The 14840-nt window shown below is 40.6% G+C and overlaps 1 protein-coding gene across 1 annotated transcript; it reads right to left on the minus strand.

The window, feature by feature from the left end:
- Window positions 1–680: 680 nt before the first annotated feature.
- Window positions 681–9538, minus strand: LOC118832483 (zinc finger protein 883-like). The gene is made up of 6 exons (XM_036739795.1): window positions 9497–9538; window positions 5889–5963; window positions 5234–5360; window positions 3146–3337; window positions 979–1957; window positions 681–894 (listed from the first exon to the last, which is right to left on the minus strand). Exons 1-6 carry the CDS (start codon window positions 9536–9538, stop codon window positions 681–683), a joined length of 1629 nt encoding a protein of 542 aa, XP_036595690.1.
- Window positions 9539–14840: the final 5302 nt, after the last annotated feature.

A 14840-nucleotide genomic window follows, 5' to 3' on the forward strand; every position in this document is an offset into this window, starting at 1 on the left:
CAGTAGCAGGACTGGAAGAGATGAACTGAACAAACATTGAAGAATATTTACCATTGCATTGTCACTGGGGTGTTCTTGTCTATATACTAGGTAACAGAAAAATGTGGCATGTGCTTTCCAAAAGCTTAAAATTATTTGATGGAGATTGGCTCAATTGTAGCTGTAGTGAAGAAAGTGCTTCCTAAACTGTAAAGTGCTATGTGAATATGAATTATTGTCATTATACTTGTGGATATGCAGGCCATGACAATGCTGCAAAGACTCATTGCAGTTTTTCATGTACTTATCCAAAGTTTCTGCTTTGTAATTTCTAATACAATTGAGGCCTACATTCTGACTGAAGGGTTTTTCACATTCATTACATTCACAAAGTTTTACTCCACCATGAATTTTCTGATGATGTAGAGACACTGACATATATATGTATATCAGTCTACACACTGATATATACATACACTGATAGTCCATAAGACTACAGTAAAAATAATAGCTACCCAAAATTCATTGGGTTTTTCTTCCACATGAATTCCCCAATACTGACTAAGCCGTGATCTTTTCCAAAAGGCTTTCCTATATTCATTACATCAATAGGGGCTTGCTTTAGTATTAACTGTCTAATGTTTAACAAAATCCAAGTGTTTTCTGAAGGTCTTCCCAAACTTATTACTTTCATTGGATTTCTAACAACTGTGAATTTTTTGATGTCTGTAAAGGGCTGAACTCTTCCTAAAGGCTTTCCCACACTCATCACATCCATGGAGTGATGCTCCACTATGAATTCTCCGATGTCGATTAAGACCTGAACTCCTCCTGAAGGTTTTCCCACATTCATTACATTCATAAGGTTTTGCTCCACTATGAATTCTCCTATGTTTAATAAGGTCTGAAGGTCCCCTGAAGGTTTTCCCACATTCAATACATTCATAAGGTTTCTCTCCAGTATGAATTCTCTGATGCTCCAGAAGGCTGGAGCTCTGCCTGAAAGGCTTCCCACATTCCTTACATTCATAGGGTTTTTCTCCCGTATGAATTCGCCGATGTTTGGTAAGTTCTGAACTCCTTCTGAATGCCTTCCCACACTGAATACATTCAAATGGTTTTGCTCCACTATGAATTCTCTGATGTTCAAGAAGGCCAGATTGCCCCCGAAAGGCTTTATCACATTCATCACACTTATAGGGTTTTTCTCCAGTATGAATTCTCTGATGCTTAATAAGGTCTGAATGTTCCCTGAAGCCTTTTCTACAGTCATTACATTCAAAAGGCTTCTCACCGCTATGAATTCTCTGATGCCGAATAAGGTGTGTGCTAACTTTGAAGGCTCTCCTACATTCATTACATTCATAGGGTTTCTCTCCACTGTGAACTTTCTGATGTTGACTAAGGCCTGTACTCCTCTTAAAGGACTTCCCACATTCATTACATCGATAGGGCTTTACTATGCTATGAATTCGCCTATGTCTACTAAGGCCTGAGCTCCTCCTGAAGGCTTTCCCACACTCCTTACATTTATAGGGTTTTGCTCCACTGTGAATTCTCTCATGTTCAATAAGCTCTGAGTGTCCCTTGAAGGCCTTCCCACATTCCTCGCATTCATGGGGTTTCTCGCCACTGTGTATTCGTTCATGCTGAATAAGTTCTATGTTAAGTCTGAAGGCCTTCCCACAGTCTTTACATTCATAGGGATTCTCTACTCTTTGCTCCTGTCTCTGGTGTTGCTGTGAAAAATCTGAATTATCTGTGAGGCTGCCACATGAATCAGATGGCTGGGACCTATCTCCTACAGGGTTTCCCTGCTGCTGCCCTAACCCACCCTCAATATCACAGTGTCCTCCAACTAGAGAGTCCTGGTGAATCCCCTTTGGGGAGCCTGCTGACAATATTCCCTGGGTTTTCACTTCTTCACCAACTTCCTGCTGTGGAATAGATGCCTCTTTCTCAGTCACAGAGCTCTTAGCTGAAATGATAAATAGAAAATACCCAGATCAATAGAGTGTGAGAATCATTCCATAAATGAGTGCCTACTGGAGGCAGGTGTCTCTGAAAAGACTTCAATACAACCCTGAAGGTAGCAGATGAGAAGTAGGTGAGGAAGGAGAGGAAATGAAGACATAAGAGCAACAGCAGGCACAAATGGCAAAGTAAGTAGAGAAAAGAGGTGGGTCCATCAAAGAAGGTGGGCATTATAATGACAGGAGAATATGGGAGAATGAGCAGTAACAGAGAGAGCAGTGAAAGAGAGTGGGAAGGCCCAGAGCTGTGGTCAAGAAGAGAGGAGTGGCCAGGGAAGGTGAGAATGACTGCTAATAGAGGTACAAAGAAATGGAGCATTTGGGATGAAATGGGCTCCAAGAGTACCAGCACTGCTCCTTGCCCCAGGATTACTGGATCTCCTTTACAGGATTCCACAAAGCAATAGCTCTGCCCTCCTGGATGCCACACCCTGGGTGTTGCAACCTCTATTTATCTGCTCCAGAACCCTTCTTCTACTTCAATAAAAAAAATCTAGCATTAGCAAGACCACCATCCAGACAAGGAAAAATAACCTTTATTATAATGGGATGACTTCAAGGATCTTTTTTACAACTAAGAAATATGAGCTTTAGTCCAATCTAATTTAGCATTAACTGTCTTGCTTGCTTCTATTTGCATCCCCAGCTCTTAGAACAATGCCTGGCATATAGGAAGCTCTTCTGATCCATCTATTTATCTAGTTACTGTAGGCAGAATAGCTTTAGTCTCTTTCCTAATGCATAAATGACTTTTACAAAAAATGTCTTTCCTAATGAGACAATATTTAACCCAAATTTCTTTTTTACAAGACTGATCTGTAAGCTCAGACATTTACATTTGAGCCTAGAGAAGCTCCATCTACCCTAGCATCAATGGCATATTACCCAAACACTCCAAAATTGGAGGAAAGAGGCAGTCCTTTTCTCTGATGGCATGAAAGGTATGGGATAGCAACCACTGGGGTCTAAGGAAGAGATGACCAGAAGAAGAAATGGAAAGGAAGGCACCGTTAGGCATAATGACACCTTTCACTTGGACAGATCAAAGTAGCATCAAGGAGACCACATCTATACATAAATCAAACAACTGACCCCACCCCATTGAACAACTAGGCTGCTGTGTATTCACTCACCACCATGGATTTCTGGAACCTCAGTTCTGGGCAGATCTGGCAAGCATGGCACTTCCCCTCGCTCCAGCTGGGAGATCAGGTCAGGTTTGGAAACAGGAAATCCTGCTCGTGGGAAAGGAAGCCACATGTGGCCATTTGGTCTTAGAACCGACCCAGAGCCGCCCCAGAGCTCTGTCCCAGCCAGACTGTATTCTGGGATTTTACAGAGAAAAGACTAGGAAGGTCCAGATGAAGAATACCTACCCAGAGCAAGGTTTACCACAAGAATCCTCTCTGCTACTAGAACCTAAAGTTAACTGGGCTCGTAATAACCATCCCACCTGAGATTTCATGGGCTTAGGAAACCTGGGGTTCTACCAATGCAGGTTAGCATTTGGTCTGCAACTGAAGAGACTTACCTGGGCCACTGAAAAATTAATTAACTTGCCCAGCATCACAGAACCCGCAGCAGGGGTCAAAGGAAGAACTTTTGAACCCAGGGCTTCCTAACTCCAAGGCTGTGCTCTATCCAGTACACAACACTACCTCTTCGCCATCCCACAAAATTAAGTGGATAAAAAAATGTTAACAGAGTGTTTCAAAGACTGCACAGTAGGAGAAACAGAGTACTTTAGATTAAGAGATCATCCAGGTTCCAACTAGTTGTGGGAGCTCAGGCAAATAACTTACCCTCCATCATGTCCTCTGTGAAATGAGAGGCTTAAATGAGATAACGTCTATAGGCCCTTCCAGCACAATGATTTGAAAATCCTCTCTGTTCTCAGAGTCTAAAGGTGAGCAGTTCAGAAACACCTGGACTACCACCACACACACACACACACACACACACACACACACACACACACACACAAAAGCAGAAAAAGACCAAAGGGTACCAAGGAAGTCAATGATAATGATGACTGAGGAGAAGGAACAGTCTGTCCTTCATGCAAAGACACTAAAAAGATCACTTTTCTTTGGTCTGAAGAGCAAACCCAACAGGAGATGTTATCAAAAGCTAAAGGGGGATCCCTCACCTTAAACTTGAAAGACAGGAGCAAGTTTTAAGACAAAAGGAAGTCCTACTTTACACATAGAAGAATATAGGAAAAATTAAAGTTTGTGGACTTTCAAAAAGCACTCAGGGTAAAAGTGTGGAATGTAAAGCAGTCCTTATATCCTTTAGTTTGTCCCCAAATGACCTAGCTCTTTGACCACTCAAGGGGCAGATATAATTCGAGAAACGTGATAATGATGAATGCTACCTACCTCTCAACAGGCAGTGGACTCAGAGTAGAGAATGAGGCCTATGGTTTTGGACACAACCAATTAGGTAATTTATTTCATTTGACTCCGCTTCTTTGTTACAAGAGCTTCATTTTTCTTTTTTACAGTGGAGAGGTGGGTAGGAGGGAGAAAAAAATGCTTAGTGAGTGAAAAAAATTAAAAATAACTAACAAAAAAGGGAGTGGAGCCTCATTCTAGCATTATAGGATCTAGAGAATGAAGCCATGCACCTCCATTCATATGTCTCATGGTTTATAATCTTCAGTCACGTCCTATTCCTGCCTACTACCTTTTATCTCCTAAAAATTCGCCAAGTCACTTCTCATGTGGAAATTGCCACATCCCTTCTTCATTTCCTATGTAAACACATTTGGATCCCTTGAATCATCTATGGGTTTTCCATGTGACATTTCTTTAGGTATGGTGACCAAACTCTATTCAGCATCTCAGGTACCCAACCAATGTGAGTGGACATAAGGACAAGATAATGCTAAACTGCCCCTCAAATAAAAGTGAAATAAACTTGTCATTTAATCTTCAAAATTATTTAGGAAACCTAAAAAATTGTCTATAATTAATGTTTTTAGCTAAGGAGATTTAGGACTACCCCTAACCTTCAGTAGTCCATATCATGGAGAAAAAACTACTACACATTCCTACACATTGACCCCTGGTGCCTGTGGTTGCCAAAGGCAGAATCCTGGACTAGAAGGGTTATTGGTACCACTCTCCCCAGATATTTAATATGCACAGCTGTTAACAAAAAAAGGAAACCAAAGAAGAGATTATGCCTCCAGTGGTGAGGCTGGAGGGGGTCCTTACCCAGTGAAATGACATTCTCAAAATTCTCCAGCATCACGTCCCTGTAGAGCCTCCTCTGAGCAGGGCCCAGTTGTCCCCATTCCTCTTTTGTGAGATACACAGCCACATCCTCAAATGTCACCAACTCCTAAAAGAAAAGGTTCCTGCTGCCCCCATGAATAATCCCACCAGCCTGACCCAGGACCAGGGGCAAAGTGAGTAGCCCCAGAAGGGTTAGGGCAAGGTGGCTAAGAGTTTAGAGTGTGTGTGTGCGTGTGCGTGTGCGTGTGTGTGTGTGTGTGTGTGTGTGTGTGTGTGTGCAAGTGCAACTGGGGAGGGGGAGTTGGGGGAAGGGAGAGGATGAGGGTAGAAATATAGGGACAAGTAACCCTAAGTTACATGATACCTTATGAAGAACACCTGACTAGAAGTCACGAAGCCTGGCTTCCAGTTTGGGTTCTCTTACAAACTTGCCAAAGACCCTGAAACACAGTTTTCCAATTCACGAAGTGACACTAACAATAGCTATGTCCTCTACTCCGAGAGAGGGGACTAGGGCTCAGGTCACTGGATTCAACACCACAGGAAGAGATGCTGAGTGAAGGAGCCATGAGTGAGCCTCAGGTAACAGCAATATTCTCACATCTCGAGAAAGGAAGAGAGAAGCACAGCTCACCTGGGGCCTGGCTGTCAGAAGAAGAGCTGCCATCAGTTCCGCTCCTGTGCTCCCCTTTCGGGAAAGTGTTAGACTCTGGGGAACAGGCAAAGCTAAGAAAAGTGAATAAAGCCATGAGTGAGCCCCAACCCGGCCCTGTGGATCTCCCATCAATGAGATATAGAATCTTTTTGGGCTCTTTGATGAAATACTTTAAACTATTATTCAAAAGCCTTGTTGAATTTTTAGCTTCAAATGCAGTTATTCATGGATGGGGCCAAGATACAAGGCAACATGGGTTAACCCAAAGAAACTCCCTTAAACAACTGAATAAGTAAGCCAGAAAACAAAAGAAAGACCAGATAGAGAGAGAGAGAAGGGAAGAGAAGGAAAGGGAAAGGGGAGAGGGAGGCAGATGAAAAGGAGGAGAGGGAGAGTAAAAGGGAAAGAGAGAAGGAAAGAAGAGAAGAGAGGAGAGGAGAGGAGAAGAGAGGAGAGGAGAAGAGAAGAGAAGAGAAGAGAAGAGAAGAGAAGAGAAGAGAAAAGAAGAGAAGAGAAGAAAAAGATTCCTTCAAAGACTTTATTACTAGTAATTATTATAAGAAACCAGAAACAAATGAGAAAAGGAAAAAATGGCTAAAACAAGAAGTTCTGAAAGGCCCAAAGTATTGAGAGGCAGGATTTAAAAGAATCAAATGTTCAAATTACACAGTTAAGAAATCAAACAAGAAAGATCTTAAAAGCAACGATGAATAAACCTGAAATCATATCAGCCAAATCAATCAATAAATAAGTATTAAGTACCAATTCTATGCCAAAAACTGTGCAAGGCACCAGGATTCAAAGAAAAAAAATGAAACAGTCCTTGTCCTCAAGGAGCTTACATTCCCTCAAGGGAAACAATATGAATTTCTATAAGTAGATACAAAATATATATAAAGTAGAGACAAAGTGCTGGGGTGGGGGGAACAGGAAAGGCTTCATGGAGGAGGGGGCCTCAAGGGGAGTTGGAGGCTCTGAGGTAGAGGCAAGGAGAATATGTTCCAGGCATAGAAAAAAGAGATGGAACATCCTGAATGGAAAACAGCAAACAGGTCAGTTTGGCCACAATGTAGACTGCCTGAAGAGACATAATATGTAATGAGTCTGGAGTGAAATTGTGAGGAGCTTTAAATGTCCAATGAAGGCATTCATATTTGATCCTAGCAATAATAAGGAACCACTGGAGCTTCTTGAGTAAGGGAGTGACATGGCCAGATGTGTGCCTTAGCATCATCATTCTGGCACATCTGGGAAGGATGGACTAGAGAGGCAAGAGCCAGGTGCAGGGAGACCAATGAGGAAGACATTGCAGTAGTCCAGGTGAGAGGTGATGAGGCCCCAAATTATAGTGGTGGCTATGGAAGTGCAGAGAAAGGGATGAATGGAAGAGATGTTATGAATGTAGAATCCACAAGAAGTGACAACTGATCAGAAATGGAGGTGAGGCAGGTTGAGGTCTAGAATGAGCCCCAGGTTGTGAGGCTGGGTGACTGGAAGAATGGTGGTACATTCAACAAAAATAGGAAAGTTCTGTAAATAGGTGGGTTTGGGGGGAAAGATAATGAGTTCTCCCAGGAGAGTAAATTATACAATAACAACAATTTTGAAATATTTGAGGATTCCGATTAATGAAGGACTGACAAAGCATGTTACCCCACTTCTAACAGAACAGTGATGGCCTCAGAGTGCAGAATAAACATACATTTCCAGACATGACTAATATAAGAATTTGTTTTGTTTGACAAGGGCTTTGTTTTTCTTTTTTTTCTAATGGAAGGATAAAGAAGGGGGAGCAAAAAAGAAAAAGAGAGTTATTGGGGTATCTTTTTAAAAAATGCTCAAAAGAAAATAGGAGGAAGGCCAGAAAGAAGCAGAAATGTGCAGGATAGCTTAAAAGCTACAGGCTGACTTTATTATAACTTCAAAAGAAAAACAGGCTCTCCGCACTTTCATGTAAGCCTTTTCTTCCTATTCTGTTATGCCCAATTTATTTGGTGTTTTTGAAGTTCAGAATAAAAATAAATACTCTTTAAAAGATTTGGCTAAAATCCCATCTTCTGCAGGAGGCCTTTTCTGGTTCTCCAGTTACTAGCACCTTCTCTAAGATTACCTTCCTTTTTGCATGTACCTATTTACATGTTGTCTCCCTCATTAGTCAGTCATTAAACATTTACTGAGCGCCTACTATGTGTCAGGCACTGTGCTAAGCACTGGGCATACAGAAAGAAGCCAAAGCCAGTCTCTGCCCTCAAGGAGCTCACAATCTAATGGAGGAGACAACAAGCAAACAAATATATATAAACAAGCTATATACAGGGAAAGGGCAGAGAAGATTTTTGCCTTTCTTTATATTCCCAGCACTTATTAGCACAGTGCCTGGCACAGAGTAAGCACTTAACAAACTTCGTGATGAAGCTGGGCGGGGGGAGGAAGGAGGGAGGGAGAGGAGAGGAGAGAAGTAGAGAGAGAAGAAAGAATGAGAGGGGAGAGAAAGGAAGAGGAAGGAAGGAAGGAGGGAAGGAAGGAAGGAAGGAAGGAAGGAAGGAAGGAAGGAAGGAAGGAAGGAAGGAAGATGAGTTCTGTTTTAGACATGCTGAATTTGAGATACCTATAGAACATCCAGCAAGTGGTGATGCAAACAAAACTGAAGCTCAGGAGAGAGCAGATGGAGATAAGAGCAAAGGAGAAGACAAGAAAGAGGAAGAAAGCAGAAAAAATGTCTTTAGCCTAGGCAATTAGCAATGAAAAACCCTATAGCAACTGAAAACCTCTAGAACTTAGAAAATCAGTCAAAGAGAAGTTTCCTCCAGTTCACAGGAATACCAGACATGCAAGAAAGTCCCAAAGGAAATCATCCCAAATGTTCTGTAAAATGAGCAGGTGAGTAAAGAAATGATAAATGGAAGCACAGCCCAAATGAAGCACTATCCAAACAAAATAGGGCAAAAATCTTTAAGGAAAAAGAAAAGATCTTTAAAAATACACATCTTGTGTAACCACTATAGTCCCAGACCTCCCAACAACCACATTGGCAAATTGGTCACAGTCCCCATGGTTCAATTAAATCATAAAAACAGGCTCAATAAAGGGTGAACAAGATTTCTTATACATTTTCCGATCTATGGCTATGTCAAGCTGCAAAAGGTGCTTGAGGCTCACAAATGGCACTCGATCCCCAGAAATCCCTGCCTCTGAAGCCTACTTTCCATCCAACAGTACAATAACCAAAGACTTCCAATTCACAGTAGCATTTGGAATGAATGTGTAAAAGGGAAAGGGGAAGAAGCTAGGGGTAGACTAAATACCATAGCAGCTGTATGCATATTCTATTAATAGGAAGAAGAAAAAGAGAGGCAAATTTGAAGATATAATGCCTGTTTGCCCCCTACTAAAGTCCTTCTCTGATAGCGCACCATGGCTTAAAGATGATCCCTGGGGTCTTGGAGGCTACGCCAGCAGAGGCCAAGCTCTGGCAAGACTAACCAACCTAGAGCTCTAGTAGAGGGCCCACCTCATCGAGACCAACAAATGTGTCTCTGTCATTTCCTTGATGACCAACCAGTCTAGCTAAATTCAGACAGGCTCACCATCAGAAGGCTGGTCACAAGGTAAGGGATAGCAAGACCCATGGAACAAGCTTCCACACCCCTAAATTATTATGGTATAATTTATTTACAAATTAAATGTGTTTTGTAGATAGTATGTAGAAAGACGCTTGAGAACAATAAGATGCTGTATAGACTGTTTATATAATAAAAGCATTGTTAATAATTCAATTCAATAAAGATGTATTAAGGGCCTGCTATGTGCAAGGGTAGAAGCATCATGGTATAAGTGGACAGAGAGCCAGTCTAAATCAGGAAGATCTGGGTGAAGTCATCCTCTGACACTTACTGTCCTCGTGACCTTGGGCAGATCATTTGACCTCTTAGGACCCCTAGGCAACTCTCTAAAATTTAAAGCTATAGATAATTTGCTAATCTCTGTGGTGGAGGGATTTTTCACAGTGAGAGCTCCCACATACATGTGAAATCACAGGTCTTGACCCAAAAAAGTGTAAGTTGCTGTGGGTACAACCAAGACAAAAATGAAAATCTCTGACCTTAAGGAGTGAATATCATACTAAGATACAATATTGACAAAGGTAAGTAAATTTAAAATAATTATAGGAAAGAGAGTGTTCTAACAACTGAGGGGCTCAGGAAAAGCCCAGAACACAGAAGCTAAGATTTGCAGGAAGCTAAGGCTTTCAAAAAGCTGAAGCAAGGAGGGAGTAAATTCATTCTATGTGGGGAAGACATCCTTGGTGATGGCATGGAGGGAGGCTATAACCCTTCTAGCAGGGTCAGAAAATAGCATAGGCCAGTTTAGGTAGAAAGGAGAGTGTATAAAGTGGAGTAATATGAACTGTCAGGAAAGGTAGGTGGGAGGCAGACTGTGAGGGGCTTTCTGTGCCTGACAGAAGTGTTTATATTTTATCCTAGAGCTAACAGGGAACTCTGACTAGAGGATAGAGAGGGGGCCTGTCATCCAGAAGAGGGGGGTTCAGGTCCCCTCTCTGACACCTACTGGCTGTGGATGTGACCCTTGGCTAGTCACAACTTCTACGTGCCCCAAGCAACTCTAAGACTCTACAATGCGGAGAACATGCAAAGGGAGTTGTTCACCTAGAGTTCCTTACACCAATGAAACACATACACATACATACACACACACACACACACACACACAGAGGCATTAAAGATTCTTAAGCAGAGGAGTGACATGGTCAGACTTATGGATTAATTACGAATAGTGATTTGGCAGCTGTACGAAGCATGGACTTGAGATAAGAGAGTCAAAAGTATGGAGACCAATTAGGAAGCTGCTGAAATAGTCCAGGCAAGAGGTTATGAGGGCCTAAACTAGGTGATGGAGGCAAGAGATGTTGGGGAGGTACACTCAAAGACAACACTTGGCAAATAACTAAATGGAGGTGGAAAGTGAGAGAGGGAAGGGTCAAAGATGATTCTGAGCTTATCAACCTGGCACCCTCAACAGAAATTGTTAAAAATAAAAAAAAGTTTCATATGGAAAGAGGAGAGACGAGAAAGCAAAACTGAACACAAGTTTGTTTCACTAATTGTAAAAGAACTTAATGATACAATGAAATGTAAAAGGTCTGGAGAGTGGATTAAAAAAACCTAATATATGTTATACACAGGAAAGTGCATAAAAAAGATTCATATAGGTTAATGTCAATCAATCAACAAATATTTATTGAGCAAGGCCTACTATGATCAAAGCACTAGACTCCAGGGGCTTACTGTATACTTCAGGAGACAAAGCATAAACTCACCAAAAATTAAATACCAACATAAAATTTCAGTGACAATTAAAGCAATAAAGGACAAGTCACAAAGCACTGCATGATTAAATGCCCAATGATTGAGAACTGGGTGCTACCTACAAAGGAAGATTCACAAGCTAGGCCTTCAAGAATGGGTGGGAGTTGGCTAGGCATGCTAAGAGCAAAGACATGTCAAGGTCAAATGCATGCAAGAAGGAGTTACATTCCAGGAGGGAATTTTTCAATGCTAAAAAAAATCAGGTCAACAGGGAAAAATAAGTGACTAATTTCATATATCAAATAGAAAATCCTTCAAAATAATTTTAATTTACATGATTAAACCACTCAAATAGCTTAGGGATGTATGAAAGGATACAAAATTGTTAAATAGGCAATCAATTATCCCTTCCCAAATAGCATCATAGCAGTCCCTTCCATGGAAAACAGGGAGTCTGGCCTGGATTGGTAAGACCACCCATCTATCCAGAGAAATGCATCCTCAGGACATTTGAGATCTTCCTGCCACCCACTCGACACACCAGCTCTCTGCCAGCTCCATGCGGAGCTTTCCAACTCACAAGGCAGCCCACCCTCCTTTGAGCCTGTCACTTTTCAAGTACAACAAAGACAAAAAGTAGGCATACACACTTCACATCAGAATTATTTTAAAGCAAAAAAAAATGTCATAAGACGAAGAACATGCTACTTAACAATAAATGGAATCATTTTAACAGTCTGCTTCCAATGACAAGTCCTCCAAATTCTGGAGAGAATGTCTATTAAAACTGGCTATAAAAATGATGGGTAAGACAATAAATAACACTAGGATATATGGATACCTTGTTATTGGACAAGTCTAGCAAACTGCAAATATCAAAAACAGTAAGAGAGGTAGCCTGGTATATTGGATCATGACAGACTTGGGGTCAGGAAGTAATTGTTCAGTCATTTCAGTCATGTCCAACTCTTTGTGGCCGAAGTGTTTTGCCATTTCCTTCTCCAGCTTATTTTACACACCAGGAAACTGAGGCAAACAGGGTTAAGTGACTTGCCCAGGGTCATACAGAGAGAAGTATCCAAGGCTGGATTTGGGTACCCCTCACTCCAGGGCTGGCACTCTAACCACTGGCCACAGATTTGGGTTCAAACCCTACCTCCGACATTTATTAGTTGTGTGATACCTCTCTGAGCCTCATTTTATTCATCTATAAAGAGAGATAATAATTGCAACTACCTCTCAGAGTTGTTCAAAGGCTGAAAAGATAATCTATCTACAGAACTTTGCTGATTTGAAAATGCTATACCAATTTGAGCTTTTATTTTTTTCTCGAATTAAACCAAGTATGAGTCTGACTGTCTAGATAACCCATTGAGAGAGAGCAGACACATCTTTCTCTCCATCCTGAGAAAGTTTGCCTGAAATAGGTCATGGATCAGGAGGCAAATAAGTATACAAGAACAGACACCTATAAATTAGCATTTTTGCTAACATTAACAATGGAAAAATGGAGAAGCCCAGCATAGCTAATACACACAGAAACTGAGAAAATCACTCCTGGAATAACTGCTTACATTGAAAGGAAATACAGGAGACAGTAAAAAAAGTGAATGATATGCCAGAGGTGAAGCCACCCAGTAAGGGCAGCAGCCAAAACAGAACTAAGGGAAGGAGCAACTGGTATGTTATTAAAAAAATGTTTTAAAAAGCAGATACCATCTAACTCAGGAAATGGAACCTAGAAAATGAATACTACAGTATTAACAGCCCCCCAACCCCTTCCACCCCTACCAGACCCAACAGAACACTATAAGGATCAGAGTAGAAATTAAGCAATTTAAACCAAGAAAAAAGCAGTAGCCAAAAAAATGAAATCTAGGCACTGGTTGTTTAAGAGAAAAACTGAAACAAATAGATGGGCCTTGGGCCAGACCATAAAAAAATGAAAAGAGAGAAAGGGGAAAAGCAATGTTAGCTAAAGAGACAAGATTATACCAGGAAGCAAAGTCATTAAAAAAAAAATTTAAAAGCCTTGTTCAGATGTTTCAACAGTCTTAGTGATAGCTTAAAATGGCACTAAGACTTTTGGGACACACCCACAGTCTGTATACACATACACATACACATGGACACAGTCTCTCTGTATCTATATGTGCATGTATGTGTATGTGTATATATGTATATATGTGTGTGTGTGTGTGGGAGAGAGAGGGAGAGAGAGAGAGAGAGAGAGAGAGAGAGAGAGAGAATGAGACTCTGTGTCTGTATATCCCTTGAGGTAGAATATGAGAAAATGTTAAAATTCCCAGATGCCTGGAGTGCCAAACCATAACAGGTCAGGCATAAAAGAATTCAGTGTCCCTACTACACAAACTGAAATAATCGCAACAAAGAAAAGAGCCCTCTTCCCCCACAAATGCTTTCAGAATCATGCCAACTTTATATACCATTTTACAATATGCTAATGCAAGGGCACCAAAAGCCAATGCTACTTCTGAAATGAGGGTAAGATAAACACTAGAGTCAGGTCCTAAACAGAAGGAAAATGCCTTTCTATTTAGAACTAAAAGGACCTTGGAGGTAACAGCCCACACACTCATTTTGTAGATGAGGGAACAGAAATTAAATGACTTGTCCAACGCCATATAGGCTGCAAGTGGCAGAGCTTAGATTTGCACCCAGATCTTCTGATTCCAAATCCAGCCTTTAACTGCACATATAAAACCACAAAGAAAATGGGAGCTAAAAATCTTTTCATAAGAAAAACAACTATTAACTACATATAAAGATAATTATTTAATACTAGCAATATGATAAAAAATGATATAGAGAACAGCACAAAGTTTCCTTTAAAACCTTAGAAACGTATAGCATGTAACATACAAGGAAACTCTTGTGTTTCATTAGAATAATTCTGGAAAAATCAGAGGTACTATTGTCCCCCAAAGAAATAGCATAATGCTCATTTAAAGCAATTCTTTAAAATGCTAAAGCTTGTTGGCTTATACACATCAAGCAGTATAAAGGAATGAATAAATATATTAAATGATGTCTATTTCGATCTAAATGAATGTAAGCCAATAAATAACTTTCAGGTGGACAAAATAAATGATTACATAACAGAATTCTCTTCTGGCATTTCCACTAAAAGTCGCACCAGATTTCTTTATAAAACTGAACAAATGAATAAAAGATTTTATTAGGCAAAACAAAAGGGTCAAAATTAAGAGAAAAACATTCATGAAAACAAAAGCAAATGATGAATTGATTCCCAAACTTTAAGTCTCATATGAACCCACCATTCAGAGAACCCTACAATCAGTCAGTGACCACTAATGATCATTAATAAAGATCATCTTAGGAAAATAAAAACTAATCCACTAAGTAAATTGGCTTGACAGAGCTGAACAGCTGTTCAAAGGATACAGGAAAGTTTCAGCTTTCCATGTGGGTCAAATAATTCGAATTAGCTAGATGTTCCAGATACCTGAGGGTCAAGTCATATTAGACATCAACCTTTAACAAATTCACCATTCCGAATGGCATTCTTTATAAAATGAAGACACTCTTGTGGGCCTTCTTAAATGGAGCACGCTAAGTAGAA

The sequence above is a fragment of the Trichosurus vulpecula genome, chromosome X (genome assembly GCF_011100635.1).
Source record: "Trichosurus vulpecula isolate mTriVul1 chromosome X, mTriVul1.pri, whole genome shotgun sequence".
In the NCBI taxonomy this organism is placed as follows: domain Eukaryota; kingdom Metazoa; phylum Chordata; class Mammalia; order Diprotodontia; family Phalangeridae; genus Trichosurus; species Trichosurus vulpecula.

Excerpts from the sequence above, each read along its gene's own strand:
- LOC118832483 (XM_036739795.1), bottom strand. The coding sequence starts at position 9,538 with ATGGGTCTTGCTATCCCTTACCTTGTGACCAGCCTTCTGATG. Across the intron at positions 5,964-9,496 it reads TTGTGACCAGCCTTCTGATG|AGTCTAACACTTTCCCGAAA; the intron begins GTGAGCCTGTCT and ends CCTGTTCCCCAG. Across the intron at positions 3,338-5,233 it reads TGAGAATGTCATTTCACTGG|AATACAGTCTGGCTGGGACA; the intron begins GTAAGGACCCCC and ends GTAAAATCCCAG.